The sequence below is a fragment of the Mirounga angustirostris genome, unplaced genomic scaffold (assembly GCF_029215605.1).
Source record: "Mirounga angustirostris isolate CCGP_5_RB_7025 unplaced genomic scaffold, mMirAng1.0.hap1 SCAF_4, whole genome shotgun sequence".
NCBI classification, from domain to species: domain Eukaryota; kingdom Metazoa; phylum Chordata; class Mammalia; order Carnivora; family Phocidae; genus Mirounga; species Mirounga angustirostris.
In genome coordinates, this window is record NW_026991712.1 from 147,889,352 (window position 1) to 147,910,032 (window position 20,681).

At 44.5% G+C, this 20,681-nt stretch overlaps 2 protein-coding genes across 5 annotated transcripts; both read left to right on the top strand.

Annotated features, from left to right (window-relative positions):
* The first annotated feature begins 391 nt into the window (after window positions 1–391).
* Window positions 392–11,588, top strand: MAGOH (mago homolog, exon junction complex subunit). Its single transcript, XM_045897665.3, has 5 exons — window positions 392–640; window positions 2,558–2,616; window positions 3,998–4,108; window positions 9,428–9,510; window positions 11,346–11,588. The coding sequence occupies exons 1-5, from the start codon at window positions 553–555 to the stop codon at window positions 11,443–11,445; spliced, it is 441 nt and encodes a 146-aa protein (XP_045753621.1). The 5' UTR covers window positions 392–552; the 3' UTR covers window positions 11,446–11,588.
* Window positions 11,589–13,211: 1,623 nt separating this feature from the next.
* CZIB (CXXC motif containing zinc binding protein) lies at window positions 13,212–19,015 on the top strand. Of its 4 annotated transcripts, none has more exons than XM_045897664.2 (8): window positions 13,212–13,356; window positions 13,603–13,660; window positions 14,789–14,845; window positions 15,218–15,299; window positions 15,511–15,542; window positions 17,044–17,121; window positions 17,801–17,866; window positions 18,741–19,015. In XM_045897664.2, the coding sequence occupies exons 2-8, from the start codon at window positions 13,637–13,639 to the stop codon at window positions 18,816–18,818; spliced, it is 417 nt and encodes a 138-aa protein (XP_045753620.1). In that variant the 5' UTR covers window positions 13,212–13,356; window positions 13,603–13,636; the 3' UTR covers window positions 18,819–19,015. The 4 variants fall into 4 exon arrangements, with proteins under 4 accessions (XP_045753620.1, XP_045753619.1, XP_064445205.1 ...); XM_045897663.3 differs by having other exon boundaries at window positions 13,213–13,356; window positions 13,603–13,686; XM_064589135.1 differs by having other exon boundaries at window positions 13,289–13,449; window positions 13,603–13,686.
* Window positions 19,016–20,681: the final 1,666 nt, after the last annotated feature.

The following is a 20,681-nucleotide window of genomic DNA, read 5'->3' on the forward strand; positions in this document are numbered from 1 at the left end:
GTGCTGAGCCCCGTGGGGTCAGGTCACTTAACCTTTTTTTTTTTTTTTTTTTCTGTGAGGTCAGCTCATTTAACCCCATTTTATTATCGAGACCTAGGTCCAGGGACGGTTATCAGCTTTGCCCGACGCACACAAGTCAGGTGTACTTAAATGGACGTCGAGCCTGAAAGGGCGCAGCATTCGGCGTGCTCAGCCGGAAGTCTCGAAGCAAGGTCTCCAGACCCGCCGCCCGAACCCAGGGGTCCTCCAGTCGCCTTCGGCCTCCAGCTTGCGAGAACCCCTGGTGTTGAGCTCAGCCTCGCTCCCGCCTCCGGCCGACGGGGCACGGCTCCACTGACCCCGCCCTCGGGTGAAAGGAGCCTTGTTTCCGCCGGGGAATGGGCCAGACTTGCCCCCACTTCCGGGAATGGGGGCGACCGGGGCCGCCTCGCCACGGCCGACGGCCTTGCCTTGACGTCACTTCCGCGCGCCCAGGTAAACGTCAGTGGTGGGCGCAAACAGCGGCGGTGGGCTTGCTGGTAAAGTTTGGGCTTGGTACCCTCCTCGTGAACCATGGAGAGTGACTTTTATCTGCGTTACTACGTGGGTCATAAGGGCAAATTCGGCCATGAGTTCCTGGAGTTTGAGTTCCGACCCGACGGTAAGAGCGGTCTCTGGCCCCCTGGGAGCGAGGACTGGGCCTGGGGTCGGGCGAGTGGGGAGGCCGGGTTCCGGAATGTGCGAGGAGCTAGAAGAGGAAGGTATTGATGACTGCGGCGCGGATCTGAAACGATCACTCCTGTGACCGCTCCACTGGTTCTTCCCATGCGCAGGGACTTCTGTTTGGTGACATTTTTTACTAGAATGCCTCACTCAGCAAACATTGACTGCCTACCTTGTGCCAGGCTCTCTTTCACAATCTGGGATACGGGAGTGAACGCCAGACAAGCTTCCTCTCATGGAACGTATATGCTGGTGCTGGGAGAGAGATAAACAACAACAACAAAGACTCCAGATAGTGACCGGTGGTCAGAACATAAAACAAAATGATGGATTAAGTGCTGGTGGGCTGCTTTTAAGCAGGGTGGCCACTGGCGCGCTCTCTGAAAAAGTAGTATTCGAACTGAACCCTGACTGACAAGAAGGAGTCAGCCTTGTGAGGCTCAGGAAGAAGAGCATTCTGGACAGAGGGAGTAACAAGGACTAAGGCTGTAGGGCATGAATGAGCTAGGAGGTATGTTTCGGGTAGCCAGTACGGCTGAGGAAGTAGTGAGCTCCGAGGAGAATAGTAGGAGACGATGTCAGATAAGTAGGCAGGGGCATACCATGTATGTCTTTATAGGCCATGGCAAAGAGTTTGGATTTTATTCTAAATGCAGCAGGAAGGGGCACCTGGGTGGCTCAGTCGTTAAGCGTCTGCCTTCGGCTCAGGTCATGATCCCGGGGGTCCTGGGATCGAGACCCGCATCAGGCTCCCTGCTGAGTGGGGAGCTTGCTTCTCCCTCTCCCACTCTCCCTGCTTATGCTCTCTCTCTCTCTGTCAAATAAATAAATAAAATCTTAAAATAAATAAATGCAGCAGGAAGCAATTGGAAAGTTTTAAGGAGAGAAAGATGTGATCTCTAATCATTGGGTGCAAAATGGGCAAGACTGGAGACAGGGCTGCTTATTAAGAGACAGTTACAGTTGTCAAGACAAAAAGGATGTTGATTGGGCCTAGGGTGCTAGTAAAAGCGGATAGAAGGATTTAGGATACTATTGGAGGCAGAACCAATAGGACTTTGCTGTTTGCTAAGATCTGGGAGAAGGGCCACTGTGGTGAAGGAAAAGGAATCAGAGATGACAGAAAACTCCCACTAAATGGGGACACAAAGATGAATCTGACAAACCCCAGTTATAAACAATGACAAGATACTGTGTTTGGTAGTGTGACAAGATAGCGTGTTTACATGTGTGCCTTCTATTCCAAGGGTAAAAACTCATGTGTTTCCTTCTATCTTTTCCTTCATACCCAGCATATACCCAGATTACCCTTTTGGATGCACATATACACAAAGGGCCTTATATACCAAATATTACTGCTTAATAATAAAACCACAACTTTTCCATCACAGGAATAGATCAGAATGTTGCATGGTCACATGAATAGTATCTAAACAGCATTTTACAGTTTCCAAATTGCTTTCACGACTCATTTGAGCCTCAGGAGGCCCTGTGTGCAAGTAAGTTACCATCACTCTCCCTGTTTTCACCTGAGGACATTAACCTGCAGAGATATGATTTGCCAGAGTCACAAAAGAGTCTGCTTGTGTTCTTTTATCACACCTGAGCTGCCTTTTGCAAGAATTATAATTCAATGTCAGCAGTATTTTTGGCTTTGAGGCTATTTAATAGCCTAAAGTGAAGAACTGACAAGACTGCCATTGTTGGAACACCAGAAGTACAGGTAGTAAATCTGGTAGTCACTGAAGGGAAAACTAGGATACATTTTAAGCAACAGCTGATAGTCTTGGTGAGCTAATGATACTTTACTCATATGTTTTTAATATACACTGAATTTGTTTTTTGTTCCTCACAGGGAAATTAAGATATGCCAACAACAGCAATTACAAAAATGATGTCATGATCAGAAAAGAGGTAATGAGCCTTCTGAGGGCCTTTCTTTCACTAAAATTTAGCCTTTTGTCTTGTTTTTGTTCTTTCTGGGAGTAGTATTGGAAAAGAGAAGTATAGACATATCTATGGACACCTTCTAAATTTTTTCTCCCATCTTTTAGTTTATATTTTTTCACAGTGCTGAATCACTTACTGGTAATCATTTAAAGTCTTGCAAATCTTGGTTTAAACCCTGAATCTGCTACTTACTATGTGCCCCTGGGCAAATTCCCTGTTCTTTGTCTGCAGAAACAAAGGTTTTAACCTACCCCCCACTCTCCAGTGCTATCATAGAATTAAATACCTTATACTTAAAGTGTTTGGTATATTCCCTGGTGCGTAGCTTTCAGTAGCGCTCTTTAATTTGCATTTGAATGGGGAACAGGGGCATGGGAAAGCAGTTCACATCATTGAATGCACGTTAGATGCCAGGCGTGGCACTTGGTATTTTATACACATAACGATTTTTATTTAAGCCTGATTATAAGCCTATTTGACGGGTGGTATTATATACCCTTTACAGTGAAGGCCGGATATTAATTATGGGGCTTGTTCAAAGTCACCTCACCCTGGCCACCCTGCCTGCCTCTGTCCAGTCCGTGCGCTCCATGTTATATAACTTCTGCTGCGCTCTTGAGGCTTCATCAAAGCTTCTCTTTCCTTTTAACCACTTTGTCACATTTGAAAATGTCTTGTCAGTATATTTTCATACTATTATCTTTAACTAGCATTCAGGTTTATGTTTACCCACACATGTCAGCCTCCTTATATTTAATGTGGACTAATACACAAAATGTATTTTTTTTTAAAGATTTTATTTATTTGCCAGAGAGAGATAGCGAGAGCAGGAACACAAGCAGGGGGAGTGGGAGAGGGAGAAGCAGGCTCCCCGCAGAGCAGGGAGCCCGATGTGGGACTCGATCCCGGGACCCCGGGATCATGACCTGAGCCGAAGGCAGACGCTTAACGACTGAGCCACCCAGGCGCCCACGCAAAATGTATTTTTAAAGACATGTCTCTACTCTTCATAAGCATGTCATCTAGTTAGGAATAACCAGGTTATTTACAGATCTTTTGTTCTGGGTTCAGGTGTGAGTTGGGTGTGTAAGCAAGGAGAAGGTCCAAGTGAACAGGATGTGCCAAGAAGTAGAAACAAGGAGATGGGGTCTGAGATGTAGTCATTGGGCACTTCTGGCTCAGCCTTCTTCACACCTGAATGCCATCCCCCTTACAGAGGTGCCAGAAACTAGTTTTTAGGAGCAGGCTTTTTTTGTTTTTGTTTTTATCTTTCATCACTATCTATCTGAGTGAGAACACTTGCTTAGGGATGCAACTTAAATCCCATTTTTTAATTTGCTTTCAGGCTTATGTACATAAAAGTGTAATGGAGGAACTGAAGAGAATAATTGATGACAGTGAAATTACCAAAGAGGATGATGCACTGTGGCCACCCCCTGACCGAGTGGGCCGGCAGGTGAGTGTTTTAGTAACTGTCCTGTAGTGCAGAAGTCTTACAAGTAAGATGAGTTTTACTGCCATGCATATGACATTGAATCCGTGTGTGTGTGTGTGTGTGTGCGCCCTACACAAAGCAGGTTATAGCACCTTTATCTAAGGCAGCAGTAATCCCACAGGGAGGAACAGAGAGAGCCAGTGGTACTTCCAACCACCTAGAGCCTAGCCCTGGATTTCCTCATGTGACTCTCCCCCCAGCCCTTCTCAGAGGTTTTGCTGCCCACCTCACATACTGAGTAACTACTATGGACAGAGCATTGTGAACATACAAAGAGAAATAGAACATGGTTATTTCAGCAATCTAATAGAAGGAAAATCATGCAAGCAGCTAGGTATATGTGTTTAAATTCATGGCTTTATATATATTCTGAAGACCATTATGGTAATGAAAATAAAGGCCATTGTCATTTTTTTTTTTTTAAGTTTCATTTATTTGACAGAGAGCACAAGCAAGGGGAGGGGCAGAGGGTGAGGGAGAAACAGGATCCCCACTGAGCAGGGAACCAGATGCAGGACTCGATCCCAGGACCCTGGGATCATGAGCTGAGCCGAAGGCAGATGCTTAATGACTGAGCCACCCAGGTGCCCCGCCACTGTCATATTTGAGTGTGTTAACAGGGAAGCTATTTCTCTCCACCTCAACTGCTACCTTCCTAATCTAGACCTATAATTGATTTCCTTTTTTCTTTTGTCCTGTACAGCCTGTTTTTCCATCCTGAAACCAGACTAATCTTTTAAAATGAAATGTATTCCACTGATTTTAAGTTCTCCACTGCCTTCCCACTACATTTAAAATAAAATCCAGGACGACTGGGTGGCTCAGTCGGCTAAGAGTCTGCCTTTGGCTCAGGTCATGATCCCAGGGTTCTGGGATTGAATCCTGCATTGGGCTCCTTGCTTGGCGGAGAGTCTACTTCTCCCTCTGCCTGCTGCTCCCCCTACTTGTGCTCTCTCTCTCTGACAAATAAATAAAATCTTAAAAATAAATAAATAGGGGCGCCTGGGTGGCTCAGTCGTTAAGCGTCTGCCTTCGGCTCAGGTCATGATCCCGGGGTCCTGGGTTCAAGCCCCACATCAGGCTCCCTGCTAGGCGGGAAGCCTGCTTCTCCCTCTCCCACTCCCCCTGCTTGTGTTCCTGCTCTCGCTATCTCTGTCAAATAAATAAAATCTTAAATCAATCAATCAATCAATCCGAACTCCCACCTTATCTTCTACCATTTTCACAATCTTTTACTGTGTTCAGACCTCACTGACCTTATTTCTGTTCCTCAGACACACCTAGGTTGTTCTTAGTTTAGGACATTTGCATTTGCTGCATCCTGCCTGGAATAGTCTATCCAATATTGTCTTTATTATTGCAGGTTTCAAACATCACTTCCTCAGTGATGTCTTGCCTATCCATCCAATCTAAAATGTCCTTTCCTGTTTTCTTTTCTTTTTTTAAATAGGATGTTTTATCTTCTTTGTAGCATTTATTATTGTCTAAAATTGTCTTGTTTGCTTTTCTTTATATATCCCTTTTCCTCCCCCCACTGCAACAGATTTGCATATACCCCTGCAAGCTCCTTCAGTACAAGGATTTTACCTATTTTTTCAGTGCTAAATCTCTAGTGACTAAAATAGTACCAGTGTGTAGTAAAAGCTCAATAATAATTATATTTATTAATATAAAAACCCATATAAGTTAATTCCTAATTCACCTCAAAATGGTGGACCAATTTTTTTTTTTTTGTAATCTAAATCCAACTTAGTTAACATATAGTGTTTTATTAGTTTCAGGAGTAGAATTTAGTAATTCATCTGATGCATATAACACCCAGTGCTCATTAAATCAAGTGCCCTCCTTAATGCCCATCACCTAGTTACTCCATCCCTCCACCCACCTCCCCTCCAGCAACCCTGTTTGTTCCTTTTTTTTTTTTTTTAAGATTTTATTTATTTATTTGACAGAGAGAGATCACAAATAGGCAAGCAGGCAGGCAGAGGGAGAGGGAGAAGCAGGCTCCCCGCTGAGCATGGAGCCCAATGTGGGGCTCGATCCCAGGATGCCGGGATCATGACCTGAGCCGAAGGCAGACGCTTAACCAACTGAGCCACCCAGGCACCCACTGTTTGTTCCTTATAGTTAAGAGTCTCTTAATGGTTTATCTTCCTGTTTTTATCTTCTTTTATTTTTCCTTCCCTTCCCCTATGTTCATCTGTTTTGTTTCTTGAATTTCACATATGAGTGAAATCATACGGTATTTGTCTTTCTCTGACTTATTTTGCTTAGCATAATACTTTCTAGCTCCATCTACATCATTGCAAATGGCAAGATTTCATTCTTTTTGATGGCTAATATTCTATTGTATATATATACATATATACACCACATTTTCTTTATCCATTCATCTGTAGATCGACATCTGGGCTCTTTCCATAGTTTGGCTATTGTGGACATTGCTGCTGTAAACATTGGGGTGCATGTGCCCCTTTGAATCACTATTTTTGTATCCTTTGGATAAATACCTAGTCTAACTCTTGAGAAAGAGTGAAAAGAAAATCCCATCCTGAGTACTTTCTAAAGTTAACTTTTTAATTTATGTCCACGGATTCTCAGTAAAATCATGTATATGTATTTTGCTTTACCATTAATTTTCAGCTCTATTAACTCATTCAGCAATCACAGTAGTCCTGTGAAGAGAACAGGGCATACTCCTATACACTAGCAACAACCTGTTGGATAAGGTAATTACAACAAAATTCCATTCATCATAGCAACAAAAGCTATAAAGAACTTGGGAGTAAATTTAATAAGCTGTATAAAACTTAAAAGGGCTTCGGGGCGCCTGGGTGGCTCAGTCGTTAGGCGTCTGCCTTCCGCTCAGGTCATGATCCCAGGGTTCTGGGATCGAGCCCCACATTGGGCTCCCTGCTCGGCAGGAAGCCTGCTTCTCCCTCTCCCACTCCCCCTGCTTGTGTTCCCTCTCTCGCTGTGTCTCTCTCTGTCAAATAAATAAATAAAATCTTTAAAAAAAAAAAGTATCATTTTTATGGATGGAACAACTCAATTATTATATCAATTTTATTAAAATAATTGATAAATTCATTCCAGTTCAAATCAAAATCACAACAGGATTTTTCCTAAAGCCTAAGAGAGCATTAAATTCATGGAAGATCAAAGGGACAAGAGTAACCAAGATAATTTTGAAGATTTCTTGAAAAGGTACAGTCATCTGTACTGTGATATTGCCTCAGAATTGACCAGTAAACAATGGAGCAGAACAGAGAGCCCAGAAACAAACCCATGAATATATGGGAACTCGGAGCAGGGTATGACAGAGGCGAACTTTCAAATTAATAGAAAAAGGATGGATTGTTTAACAAATTGTATCAGTTGGCAGTGTGTTTATAGAATATTTTTCAGTTAGACCATTTGTAGAAATAAAACAAGATTTTAAAACAAAATATAGACTATCTTTTATTATTTTGGGTAGAGAAGGAATATTTTAAATTCCTCAAGGGAAAAGATTGATAAATGTGACTTCTTTAAAGTTAAAACTTCTGTTTAGCTAAAGACATCATGATAAAGTTGAAAGATAAGCCACAGACTGAAGGAAGATCTTTGCAAAACATACCTGGCAAAGGGTTTATATCTAGAATATATCAGGAACTGCAAATTAATAATAAAAAGATAACTGGGGGGAAAAAAAGATAACCCGGTGGCAGAATGTGTAAAGGTTCTGAACAGGCAATTTATGAACCGGAAAAACAAGTGGCCAATAAATATATGAAAATATCTACATTTGGAAAGTGAAAATTAGGAAAATAATGAGATACCATTTCAGACCCATTAGAATAGCAAAAAGTGAGGGTGGGGGCATCAAGTTTTAAAAAGGATATGAGAGGGGCGCCTGGGTGGCTCAGTCATTAAGCGTCTGCCTTCGGCTCAGGTCCTGATCCCAGGGTCCTGGGATCAAGCCCCGCATCGGGCTCCCTGCTCGGCGAGAAGCCTGCTTCTCCCTCACCCATTCCCCCTGCTTGTGTTCCTGCTCTCGCTATCTCTGTCTCTGTCAAATAAATAAATAAAATCTTTAAAAAAGTGAAAAGGATATGGGAAAGAAAAAGGGGATCTTATATACTAGTGGGAATAACATCAGTACAACCATTTTAGGAAATAATTTGGTAATAACTGGCAAAATTGAAAAAAACTTACACTTTCTAGGAATATTCGTAGAGACATTTTCACATGCATACAAGGAGATGCATAGAAGAATATTCTCACCACATTGTTTATAGTACAATAAATTGGGAACTTAAGTCTGCTTCAATAAGGATATGAATGGAATATTCTAAAGCATTTAAAACTAATGAACTAGATCACATACAAAAACAGTGTTGAATGAAAAAAGCAGAAGGATGCATATAGTATGATCATTTATGTAAAAATTTAAAAACATACTACCAAATCTAAAAACATGAGTGGAAGGAATACACCTCAACTTCTGGGATGCAGGAGGGAGAATGGAATGGGAGGTGGACCTAAACTTTGTATGTGTAACGTTTTATTTCTTTAAAAAATCTGACACAAGTATGACAGCCTATTAACATTTTCACATCTGGGTGTTAAGAACATTGGTTTCATAGTTTTCTATATTTTCTGTTAGAATTCTTTTCATAATTGAAAACTATAAATCAAAAAGAAATAGGAAAAAATTAAGAAAAAAGAAGTAGGACTCACTAGATTGGCAGTTCCACACGGGCACAGGCCTTTGGTGTTGCTGATCTGTCCCACGCACCGAGAACAATAGCCGGCACACGGTGAGCACTCCCACAGAAATTTTTTAAAGATTTGTGCTACTTGTGTCACTGTAGAAATTGAGACCCAAGAGCATTCAGCTGATAGTGACAAAGCTGGGATCAAACACAAGGTCTAGACTTCTTCTCGTCCCATGTTGCCCAGAAAGGTTAGATTCTTGGTATTTTAAAACATAAGATTTATACATGTTACTCCACTTTCTTAACAATGAAAACTCCTATATAAAACTTGTAAATTCTTCCAAATCCCAGAAATAGTAGAGCCTCACAAACACATCTTCCTCTAAGAGTATGAGCTACTCAAGGACTAAACCAGTATCTAATTTCTCTCTTTGTTTCTAGACTCAGTACATGTTAGTGCTCAGAGTGAACCGGTCTTGTTTATGTTGTAGAGTTTGTGTGATTTGACAGATGATAGATCCTCTGTGTGGTTGATGGAAAATCCAACTTGGCCTGACTTAGTTTTTTTAAATGTTTCTAGGAGCTTGAAATTGTCATTGGAGATGAACACATTTCTTTCACAACATCAAAAATTGGTTCTCTTATTGATGTCAATCAATCCAAGTAAGTGTATATGACCCTTATAGCCAGACGTGTCAGTTTTGAAGCTGACTGATATGAAACCCTTAACCAGATTGGGACCGTTACAGCAAGACAGAGGGGTCAGGGCACCTGGGTGGCTGTTGGCTAAGCATCCGACTCTTGGTTTCAGCTCAGGTTGTGATCTCAGGGTCATGAGATCAAGCCGCACGTCAGGCTCCACATTCAGTGCAGAGTCTGCTTAAGACTCTCTCTCCCTCTGCCCCCCACCCCCCGCCCTGGTCTCTCTCACTCACTCAGTCTCTCTAAAATGAATAAATCTTAAAAAAAAAAAGGGGGGGGGGTGGCCAGCTTTGTTCTCATCATGAGAGACTTCAAATTATTCTCAAGGGCATTCTGTTGCTTTTGATGTTTTATTCAGTCAGTGTTACACAGAGCTTCTCAAGTGACACACACACACAGAGTAATGTCATAGGAGCAGCCAGAGTAAGAATCTGGCCAGAACAGAAAATGAAATATGCCAAAACAGGTGCTTGAGGTAAACTGTAGAGTCACTGGGTCAAGCTGAACACCTTTTCAGTGTTGGCCATTCAGACTAGCACATCTTATAGTCTGACAGTGGTGAAACTTGAAATTATCTAGAATACAAACTTAAACTTAAAAATTCATGTTGTCAGTAGGGCAGATTATAAAGCTGAGACATGAGTCTGTATGCTACAAAGAGTCCTTAGAATTTGATGGCCTCTGGGCGTGCCTAGATGACTCAATCGGTTAAGGGTCTGACTCTTGATCTCAGCTCAGCTCTTGAGTTCAAGCCCCATGTTGGGCTCCATGCTGGGTATGGAGCCTACCTAAAAAAAAAAAAAAAAAAAAATTGGCAACATCCAGCTCCTGTGTTTTGAGGATTTGGAATTAGATACGGCTTCCTTTTATTTTTATTTTTTAAAGATTTTATATATTTATGTGAGAGAGAGAGAGCATGAGCCAGGGAGAAGGAAAAGCAGGGAGCCTGACACAGGGCTCAATCCCAGGACCCTGACATCACGAGCTGAGCCAAGGCAGACGCTTAACTGACTGAGCCACCCAGGTGCCCCAGTGGCTCACCTGTAGTCCATGCTGGGTGTAATTGTCTTCCTTTGGACAGTCTCCTTTTTCTTAGCCAGTTGTGCCGTAGTAATCTTTAGCCTCTTGGTGTCCTGCTTAGTACTTCTTTTTAAAAAAAGTTTTCCTAGGGACACCTGGGTGGCTCAGTCAGTTAAGTAGCTGCCTTCGGCTCAGGTCATGATACCAGGGTCCTGGGATCGAGTTCCGCGTTGGGCTCTCTGTTCAGCGGGGAGCCTGCTTCTCCCTCTGCTTGTGCTCTTTCTCTCTCCGTCAAATAAATAAATAAAATCTTTTTAAAAAATAAATAAAAAATAAAACAAGTTTTCCTAATTCTGAAAGTAATACATGCTCAGTATAGAAAATGCAGAAAAATAAAAGGGGGAAAATCACCTACAAACTTATCAATTAGACAACCATTAATATCTTGAAGTATTTCTGATCTAGTTCGCATGCATTAAAAACTATTTAACTTTTAAAAAGCACAAAAAATATAATTGAGATCAGCAATCTGTTATTTTAATAATGATTTTTTCATTTAATAGTAACTATTTCCCCATTAAAAACTAACATTTAAAATGATCTCATTTAATATATAGCATATAGCCTTTTCCTTCTTTATGGACACTTGGTTGTTTTTAAAGTTTTAATTCTGTAAATGCCTTTATGTAAATAATCTGGGTTATTAAATGTTTTGTTTTTGTTTTTTTGCCAGTTTTTTCCAGCTTTTTAAATATGTTTTTCTTCTTGCATTATAGGGATCCAGAAGGCTTACGAGTATTTTATTATCTTGTCCAGGACCTGAAGTGTTTGGTCTTCAGTCTTATTGGATTACACTTCAAGATTAAGCCAATCTAGATTGAAAATTGATGTGGACACAAGGGGGGTTGGGAGTACCTGTTTTTAATTACCATTATCAGGACATTTTTGTGTATATCAGGACAATATTTTTTTTATAAACTATAAATGACTGTCTTTAATAAATACATAACAAAATTGCAGTTTTTTGTAAAGACCTGAACATGTGAACTCACCTCAGTTATTTTTTAAAACAGCCTATGTGAAGTATTGCCAAAAATCTATTAATCAACTATAGATATAACTACCAATTTACAGGAATAAGAGAATAGAAAAGTTAGAAAATACAATAGATTAAAAAAAAGAAGAAGAAAATACGATAGAAATCCAACCAATATCCAAAGGAAACTCCAGGGCAGAGGATCTGGCTTCTTCAATAAACACATTGCAAACATAAAATAGAGATGGTGTGGGAACTGGTAGATTAAAGGAGATTTAAGAAACACATAATCAGTACAGTTTGGACCCTATTTGGATCATGATTCAAAAAACAAAATTGACATCATTAAGGAAATTTGAACACTGGGTATTTTATATTAATAAAGTATTTTCTAAAATTTTAGGTGTGAAATGGGTTTTTCCCCCTCTGGCTTTATTGAGATATAATTGAGAGGGTTTTTTAAATCCTCTTTTATAGATACATCTATAGGTATTTCAGTATGGAGGAAAACATTTTGGTTTAGTACAATATAAGGGATAATGCCTGGTCGCAGAGTTTTCTAATCATTTTAAAATCAATACCAACAGTCGTTAGGTATGGACAGTGTGGGAATTTGTTCAGTACGTAGATCTGTAAGGACTTTTTCCTTCCTGCTAAATTGCACTGCTTCCTTAGGCAAATTGCTGGTTGACCAGATTGTGGGTGCTGAAAGGAACTGGGCTTGATAAATCTCATTTGTGGAGAGGTGATTAGGATAAGCTCATCCCACAAGACAGGCCAGCTTGGGACATGTCCCAAGTCTTTGGCCAGTGTTCCCTGCACCCCCGCCCCCCCAATACACACAATCTGCCTCCTTCAAAGATAGCAGCAACTTAGGTCCAGATCTGGGATCAGAGATGTCAGGGTTCCTAACTCCAGTGCATCCCTCTCTATAGAAGGGTACCTGGGGCAATGAAGTTGATTAGGTAAAGTAGACAAGAATAGTAACTCCGTATTTGAAATGACCGTGAGAACCTCAAAGGCTGTTTAAGTGTCGCACACCCACACCCACAGCTTCCATGTGGTCTCATGTGCCCTGGACAAAAGGACAGATGAAACAAGGTTCAGGTAATATACAAGGATAAACCAGGAGCCCAGAGAAGAGCCCCCCTGAAAGGACGTGTCCAGTGTTGGGGACTGCAGCGAGAGACGTGTACACGGGGCAACCCTCTGAAAGGTCTCCTGGGGGAAAGAGGAAGGGGCAGTTCAGAGAAGAAGGGCCCCAATCCCTCAGATCTGCGAAGCTGGCCGAGGGCAGGCGGAACCGACGCGATCTAAGAAGCCTCAGAAGGCAAGCACGGACCGAGCGGTTGTCGGGCGAGAGAAGACCGAGTAGTGAAGAGCGGCAGGAAGAAGCCCTGGCAGAGGTTTCGCGCAGGGACTGTCGTGTTTGCTACGGTATCCCTCGAACTAGCATAGTGCCGGCACGAGATCGGCGTTCAGCAAATATCTGGAAATAGGTTTCGGCGGGTCCGAGCTCCGGCTAATTGCGGATTCACGACACCTCCCCCGGTCCACTTAATCTTACAGAAAAGGCAGCCCAGCGCGCGCAGTTAGCAGCAGCGCGTGAAAGCCCCGCCTTCCGCCCCGCCCGACGCACGCCGGAGGTCTGCACCCGGTGCGCCGGCGGCGCCCACCGTTTACGACAGGCCGGAAAGTAGCGGCCGCAGCTGTCGCCGGGCCGGGTCGTGCCGAACCAAGCCACTATGGGGGTGAGGCGGAGGCAAACTGCCGCCGGGGCAGGGACGGGGAGGTGGCGAGGACCTGAGAGGCGGCAGTTCGTGCCAGGAGGGAATGAGAGAAGTGTGATTAGTCTAATTAATGTGTGACTAGTTAACTTTGTCGCGCTGAGAAGGAGCGGGGGAGGCAGAGCGCGAATCCAGGAGGGGCGGGGCCGGGGCTGGGTAGGGCTGCGCAGGCGCGGTTGATGCACTTGCTGAGGCCCTCCCTCTCTACAGAAAATTGCGCTGCAGCTCAAAGCCACGCTGGAGAATGTCACCAACCTCCGCCCCTTGGGTGAGGACTTCCGGTGGTACCTCAAGGTGCGGCTGGAGGGGCGGGACCCTAGGCGGGAGAAGGGAGGAGCATCGGAGGGGCTGTAGGTGCCGCGACGTTCCGGGTGGGGGAGCGACTCCGGAAGCGGGGTGCGCGGCAGGGGCGGGGCGTCGGTCCCGTGCTAAAGTCAGTTTCCAAGGGGAGCTTTGTCTCCAGCAAGATTGGAAATGTATAGCCATTAAATGTTATTTTCCTGAATAGAATTTGTTCGCTTTTCTAAATGTATTGGTTAATTCTTAACTGGTAATGTCTCGCAATTCCTTTTTTAATTTTTCCTCCGTGAACTATTTCATGTTTTGTAAACACTAAACGAAAGACGACTTGAAGGGGTCTTGGGATTGTTTAGTAAGGAGGGGAATTTCACCTTCTGTTTTATTTGTTGATTAAGCTTTATTTATCGTGAAATCGTTTTAATTTTGATCGTGGCTTCCTCCATCCCTCCCCGCCCCATACTGCTGAATCTGGTACTCTGGTGGCTTGGTCTACAGAGTCCCCCCTCTTACCTGAGCAGTGTGAGGCCCTTCACTCTCCCAGATCTCAGAGCTTCTGCTCTATTTCCTTCCTCGTCAAAACCCCAGCATCCTTCAGAACCTGGCAAAAGCTCTATCCCTTTTAGGAAGCTTTTTCTAGCCACCTTTACTACCAAATATTTTGAAGCTCGAATACGAGGGCTTATTTGAGGAATTGATGTTCTTCACTTCAAAAAGCACAGAGTCTAGCAGAGGAGACAGAGAAATGGAGTAACAACAGCGATAAGTACTTTTACTAGGAACCTGCAAGGCCTGTGAGAACACAAGGGAAGCTCCAGTACCAACAAGGGTGCCATTTCTGCACTCAAGGAGCCTTGAATTTCTAGCCAGACTGGGTACTTCTTAGAGGGCGGGCGGGCACGCCAGCAGGAGAAACACTTGACCTGTTCTTTGCCCAGAGAGAAATTTCGGTTATGTCCTTGGTGGGGCTGGTTGTAAAGATGAGGTGAAATTGTGGACAGGAAGGTAGGTTGAGCCTGCCTACGTCACACTTTTCTTGCCCTTCCCATCTGCCCAGCTGAGCCAACTACTTTACTAATCCTCTTTTTCCTCCCCCAAGATGAAATGTGGCAACTGTGGTGAGATTTCAGAGAAGTGGCAGTATATTCGGCTGATGGTAACTACTCCCCCTACCACCATACCCACACACAAACACACATAGGCCTCTGGGCAGGGATTTGGGGAGGGAACCTGTGGCCCTAATCTCTCAGGTCTTTGGACCCTGCTTTTTGTGGTTTGGAAGGGCAGCCACTAGTGTGGTCAACTTACATTGGAATGTAAGGCAGTTCAAAATCAAGGGGAGTCCCTTTCTTAGTCTCAAGAAGCTCCCCAGGATTCTTGTCCTAGCAGATGGCGCTCCCTGTTTGTCTTGGTCTCTTCACCTGTCTAATAAGTGGTAGACGGGATCATGTCTTCACCTGTCTAATAAGTGGTAGACGGGATCATGTCTAATTAATGTGTGACTAGAGATTCTGTTTACCCTTGCCAGGACAGTGTGGCACTGAAGGGAGGTCGTGGCAGTGCCTCCATGGTCCAGAAGTGCAAGCTGTGTGCGAGGGAAAACTCCATCGGTAGGTCAGGCCACGAATCCTGAGTTCTGCCAACTGGGGCTACATCTTCCTGGTACCAGAGCAAAAGCAGGCTCATGTTGCTGTGGGTGGACCCAGGCCTGAGGTGCCCAGGCTGTGGCAGCCGACTCTTTTTCCCAGAGCCACGTTTGGGCACAGGGATAGGGGCAGAGTGTGGACTCAAGTCAACTTTGTCTTCTCTTTTACATTTCAGAGATTTTGAGCAGCACCATCAAATCTTACAATGTAAGTTTCCTGCTGTGGTGGCAGATTTGGTGGGATTAAATCTAAGCTGGGAGCTAGGAGGCCTGGGTTCTAGAGTTTGTCTGCACCAGTGTGACTTGCTTTGGGACATTCATATACTCACTTGTTCACTCATTCACTCACTCAGTCACTTATTCACCATACACTGGCTGAGTGCCTGGTAGGCAGAAGATTCATAAACAGGCTGTTACAGTGTCTTCTCTAATAAGCACTGGGTTGTGGGAGCTCAGGGAACCTCTGGCCCAACCTGTCCACTCAGTTTCCATCACTGGGAGCCCTTGCCTTGTCTACACTGGGGGACTCCTGAGCTTTCTCTGGCACCCTTGATGTTGACATTAGCTAGTTATACATTACCGTGTAACAAATTAGTCCAAACGGTGGGGGAGGGAGTGTGTGCTTTGAGTCTCTTTGTTTAAAGGGTAGTTACTTGTATTCACCCATTCCTTACTTAGTATTTTTTTTTTAAAGATTTTATTTATTTATTTGAGAGCGAGCACAAGCAGGGGGTGTGGTAAAGGGAGGGGGAGAGGGAGAAGCAGACTCCCCGCTGAGCACGCACCCTAACGCAGGGCTCAGTCCCAGGACCCCAAGATCATGACCTGAGCTGAAGTCAGACACTTGACTGAGCCACCTAGGCACCCCCCCTTACTTAGTATTTTTGAAACATGTCTGATTTATGCCAAATTCTCACCTTTGTTCTGAAGTTAAAGGGAGAAGTCGCGAGGACTTGTTTTCAAGTAAATGATACATCGTAAATAAGACACACCAGCAAACAAAAAGCAGCCCAGGGCCAACAGAGTGCCTCATCCCTGCCAGGCACGTGACTGGTGTGAGGGACAGAATGATAGTGTGTGGGTGCGGTGCTTGGCATCTCTGAGCCCATGGGTCAGGTCGGCATGAATTTCCTCGTTACGCCAGTCCCCTCAGAGGTGCCTCTTCCACATGAAAACCCCATCTCAAAGGCTTTTAAGTCCACCTCCTGCCTCACAGCATGGCAGAGGTTTAGCAAAAGGCCACAGTTAAGCATCCTGGGCCGTTGGGAAAATCTGGAGACTATAGCCTAACATTCTTGTTCATATTTTTTATTTCGATAATTTAATCTGCTGTTTATTGAGCATAGTGTCAGGTAGTACAGCTGGGCACCTGACACGTAGTTCAGATCTTCACAGCAAGCCTGTAGTGGTGTCCTCAGCCCCATCTGACAGTCTTAGGCCCAGCTGGGAGGAGAGGTAGAGCCGTCTGAGCTCATATCCAGGCAGGCTGACTCCAGAACTCAGTCTGTCTTCTGCAGCAGCTGTGTCCAAGAAGGTCTCACGAGGAGCAGGTGCCCAATGCAGGCTTCTTCCAGAAGAGGAGGAATTGCTCCTGAGTCCCATTCTGGGCTCCCAGGGGTAGTAGGGCCCACTTGGCAGGAAGGGCAGGGGCAGTGAGATCTTCCCAAGGGCCCAGTTGGGCCTGCCCCCTGAACACACTTCTTTTCTAGGCTGAAGACAATGAGAAGTTCAAGACAATCGTAGAATTTGAATGCCGAGGCCTTGAACCAATTGATTTCCAGCCCCAGGTGCGTAACCTGTATCTCTGGGGGGTGCATATAGGAAGTCACAACAGAACTTTGCTTCATCCAGAGACCAGGGACTAGGACTTCTCCTCTCTTACTAAGTGCCTGCTATATGTTGGGCATTATGCTGCTCACGTTTACATATTACTTCATTTAATCCTCACAGTAACCCTGTGAAGTTATTCGTCCTGTTTTTCGGACAAGGAAAGAACTTGAGATTTTGCAGCTTGCCCAGGGTGACAGTAAGCACTGAACGGTCATTTGAACCCAGGTCTGATTTCAGAGCCAGCACTCATCCCACTTTATTTATGCAGCTTTTCTACCTCACGACAAATCTATGAGGCAGGGAGACAAAACAGCATTCTCATCCCCCTATCCTAAACAAGAAAACCAAGGTCCAGAGAGAGGAATGACATGCCCGGGGCTTTCAGGAGTTCAGGGGTAGTGGAAAGGTTTACCCCACCCCCCTGCCTCTGGCCCAGGCCTTTAGAGGAACGACTGTAGGCCTGGGAAAGCTTCCAGGCCCAGGAAGTGCATTATTTCAGAAGAGGTGCTCACACTGCATCTCTGTCCTCCCATCCCAAAGGTGGTATGAAAAGAGCCAGTTCCCTGGCCAGGCCTCACCGGCCAGACCAGTACCTCCTTTCCCCCAGACTAACTGCTGCCTTCCTGTCACCTCCAGGCTGGGTTTGCTGCTGAGGGTGTGGAATCGGGAACAGTCTTCAGTGATATTAATCTGCAGGAGAAGGTACAGGACTTGGGGGCCTTGCGGGGTGCTGTAGGGTACCTGGTGGGAATTACCCTTTCGGTGAACAAAGATCAATAGAAAGATGATTCCACGTTTTTTTAATTTTTGTTGGTGATTTTGGTGTTTAAATGGCCCCAAGTGTAGTGTTGAAGTGCTCCCTAGTGTTCCACAAGCAGGAAGGCTGCGATATACCTAATGGAGAAAATGCATGTTAGATAAGCTTTGTGTAGGCATGAGTTCTAGTGCTGTTGGCTGGGAGTTCAATATTAATGAATCAACTATATATAAGGTATTTTTAAACGGAAACCTACCCAAAACAAGGTTGTATATTGATTAAAGAAAATGTGATCCAAGGTTTCCAAGAACCTAACCCTGTATTTCCCCTGGGAGCAGTGATTCGCTATTTACTAATTCAGTGTTTGTAGTGATTCTGTAGAATATAACTACCATGAATAATGAAAATCAGTTGTATTACTGAACATGTTACTACCTTACATAAGCCTTGTGGTCAGGCTCAAAAGGACAGAAACCTCCTTCAGTTTGCATAGCACCTAATAACAACAATAACTGGAATTTACTGAGCTCTTACATGTGCCTGACACTATGCTAAGTACTTTTACATGTTTCCTCATTTGCTTCTTTCAACATTCAACACGAAGTCTGTTACTATTCCTTTTTTTAATAGAGGACAGAACTGAGGCTCTGAGAAGTTAAGTGACTTGCCCAGAACGCACTCTAGCTCTGCTTCCAGGTCCTACACATTCATGAATATCTCAGTAAGAGCCTGAACTGGCCCTTTAAAGTCCCAGAGTGCCATTGTCCCCACCGTCTTAAGCCATCTCATGAGGTTGACGGGGCCATTTTTTCCCTACAGGACTGGACTGACTATGACGAAAAGTCTCAGGAATCTGTGGGAATCTACGAGGTCACCCACCAGTTTGTGAAGTGCTGAACCTTCTTCGTGCACACTTGCCTCTAAGAACTGAGAAGGGACAAAGGGACAACGTGCCCCGAGCAGCAGAGCCCCAAGGCGCGTCCCCTCATCCCTTGTCTCCTGGAAGCTATCCAAGCCCTCACGGCCTGCATGCTGGGCTCTGTCACAGCTTCCCAAGCCCCACCAATAAAGCCCCCGTTTGTGCTGCCCTGGTACATGGAGGCAGAGTCCGGCAACAGCAGCTCCCTCCACAGAGAAGAAGTCGTGTTGGAAGTCTCTCATTGCTTCCTGGCACACTGCCACAGTATAGGATCCAATTTGTAAAATATGCAGGAGCACATAGCTTATAAGGGCTCTCCAGCTCTTGGGGAGCAGGTAGGTCAACTCAAGGGACCTCAGGTGTCAAGGCCAATGGTACAAAGGGCAGCTGGGCCTGTGGAATGACGCCATGAGCCCCATGGTCCTGAGCCAAAACACTACATTTACCACCTTGGCTCTTAAGTAAACCCAGGCATTTCTCGCTGGTGTCACTTCATATTCCAGGGCTAGCAGGGACTTTTTAGAGGCAGCAGTCCAGTCCTGGCATGAATCTGCTCTGTGAAATTCCCGCTGGACGGTCATCAAGTCTTTGTCCATTTGCTGTGATGAGGCAATCCTCTCCCATCGGGAGTCAATATGAAAATTCTTCCTTCTGCTAAGTCAGCCTCTGTGCTCCCTGGAGCTCCTGCTGGTCCTGGTTTGTCACCTTTGTGGTCATGCTTCCATGTTCTGCCCCTGGACAGCCCTGTGGAGGTCTGAAGACAGGAGTCACGGCCCTGTAAGTCTCATGGGCCCGGTTCCCTGGTTCTGAAGATCCCCTGCAGAGTAGAGAGAGTTATTCGGTGCACAGTTAGATCATGAGGGCACACTCAGCGTTCACCCTGGTGAGTCCACCATTTGGAAAACCTGTTGTGAGAGACCTTACTTCTCCAGTGTTCTGCTGGAGCCAGAATTCTTTGGAAGTAAAAATGATTACCTTCATTTTCTGAGAGGCCCACTGGGGAAAAGTCTGCCCACTTCCAGACTGGTTGTGGGGGGCACTAGGAAGGGGCACTCCTACCTCAGATTTCAGGTAAAGCTGGCTGTGTCCAAGGGTGATAAAGCGATCCCTACCTTGTCCGTTCTCCAGTCTGGCATCTACATCATGTTTCCTCTAGGTTCCCTGTGTTCCTGGCGCCTGGACCTGCTCTTTTCTGCATCTGACAGAGCAGAGCTTCTTTGGCCTGCCCTCAGCCAGCAGGTCTATCCAGTCTGTCACCCCCAGGGTCCAGTCCACTGCCCAGCCTGAAAGCAAATATGTGGAAGCAGCCTGAGTAAGCAGCCTTTCTGGGTTTTAGTCTGTTATGTAATAGCCAGTGTGTGTGAAGCTCACAAAGACAGACAATAAAAGGATCTCAAGGTTTTCTTTATATTTCAGATTATTTTCTCATTTTTCAGGAGGTAGAAGAACCCAAATAATCATTAACAGATTAAAGGAAAATTAGATAATGTCAACAGATGCAGAAAAAGTGTTCAGTAAAATTTAATACCCATTCAACAACCAAAACAACAAACTATAGAAACTCTTAGCAGACTGGGAATAGAAAGGAACTACCCTCACCTCATGAAGTAGATCTACACAAAACGTAGAGCAAATGAAATGTGTGAAGTATTCCATTCAAGGTCAGGGTGAGCTGAGGATACCCTTGATCACTGCTACTCTTCTTGTGTGGTCCCACCCAGTGCACTAATACGACAAAGAAAGTAAAGGGAAAGTATAGAAAAGGAAGAAACAACTCATTTTCACGGATTGTGATTTTCCACTTACAAAATACAAAAGCATTAATAGGTGCTGGATTTAAG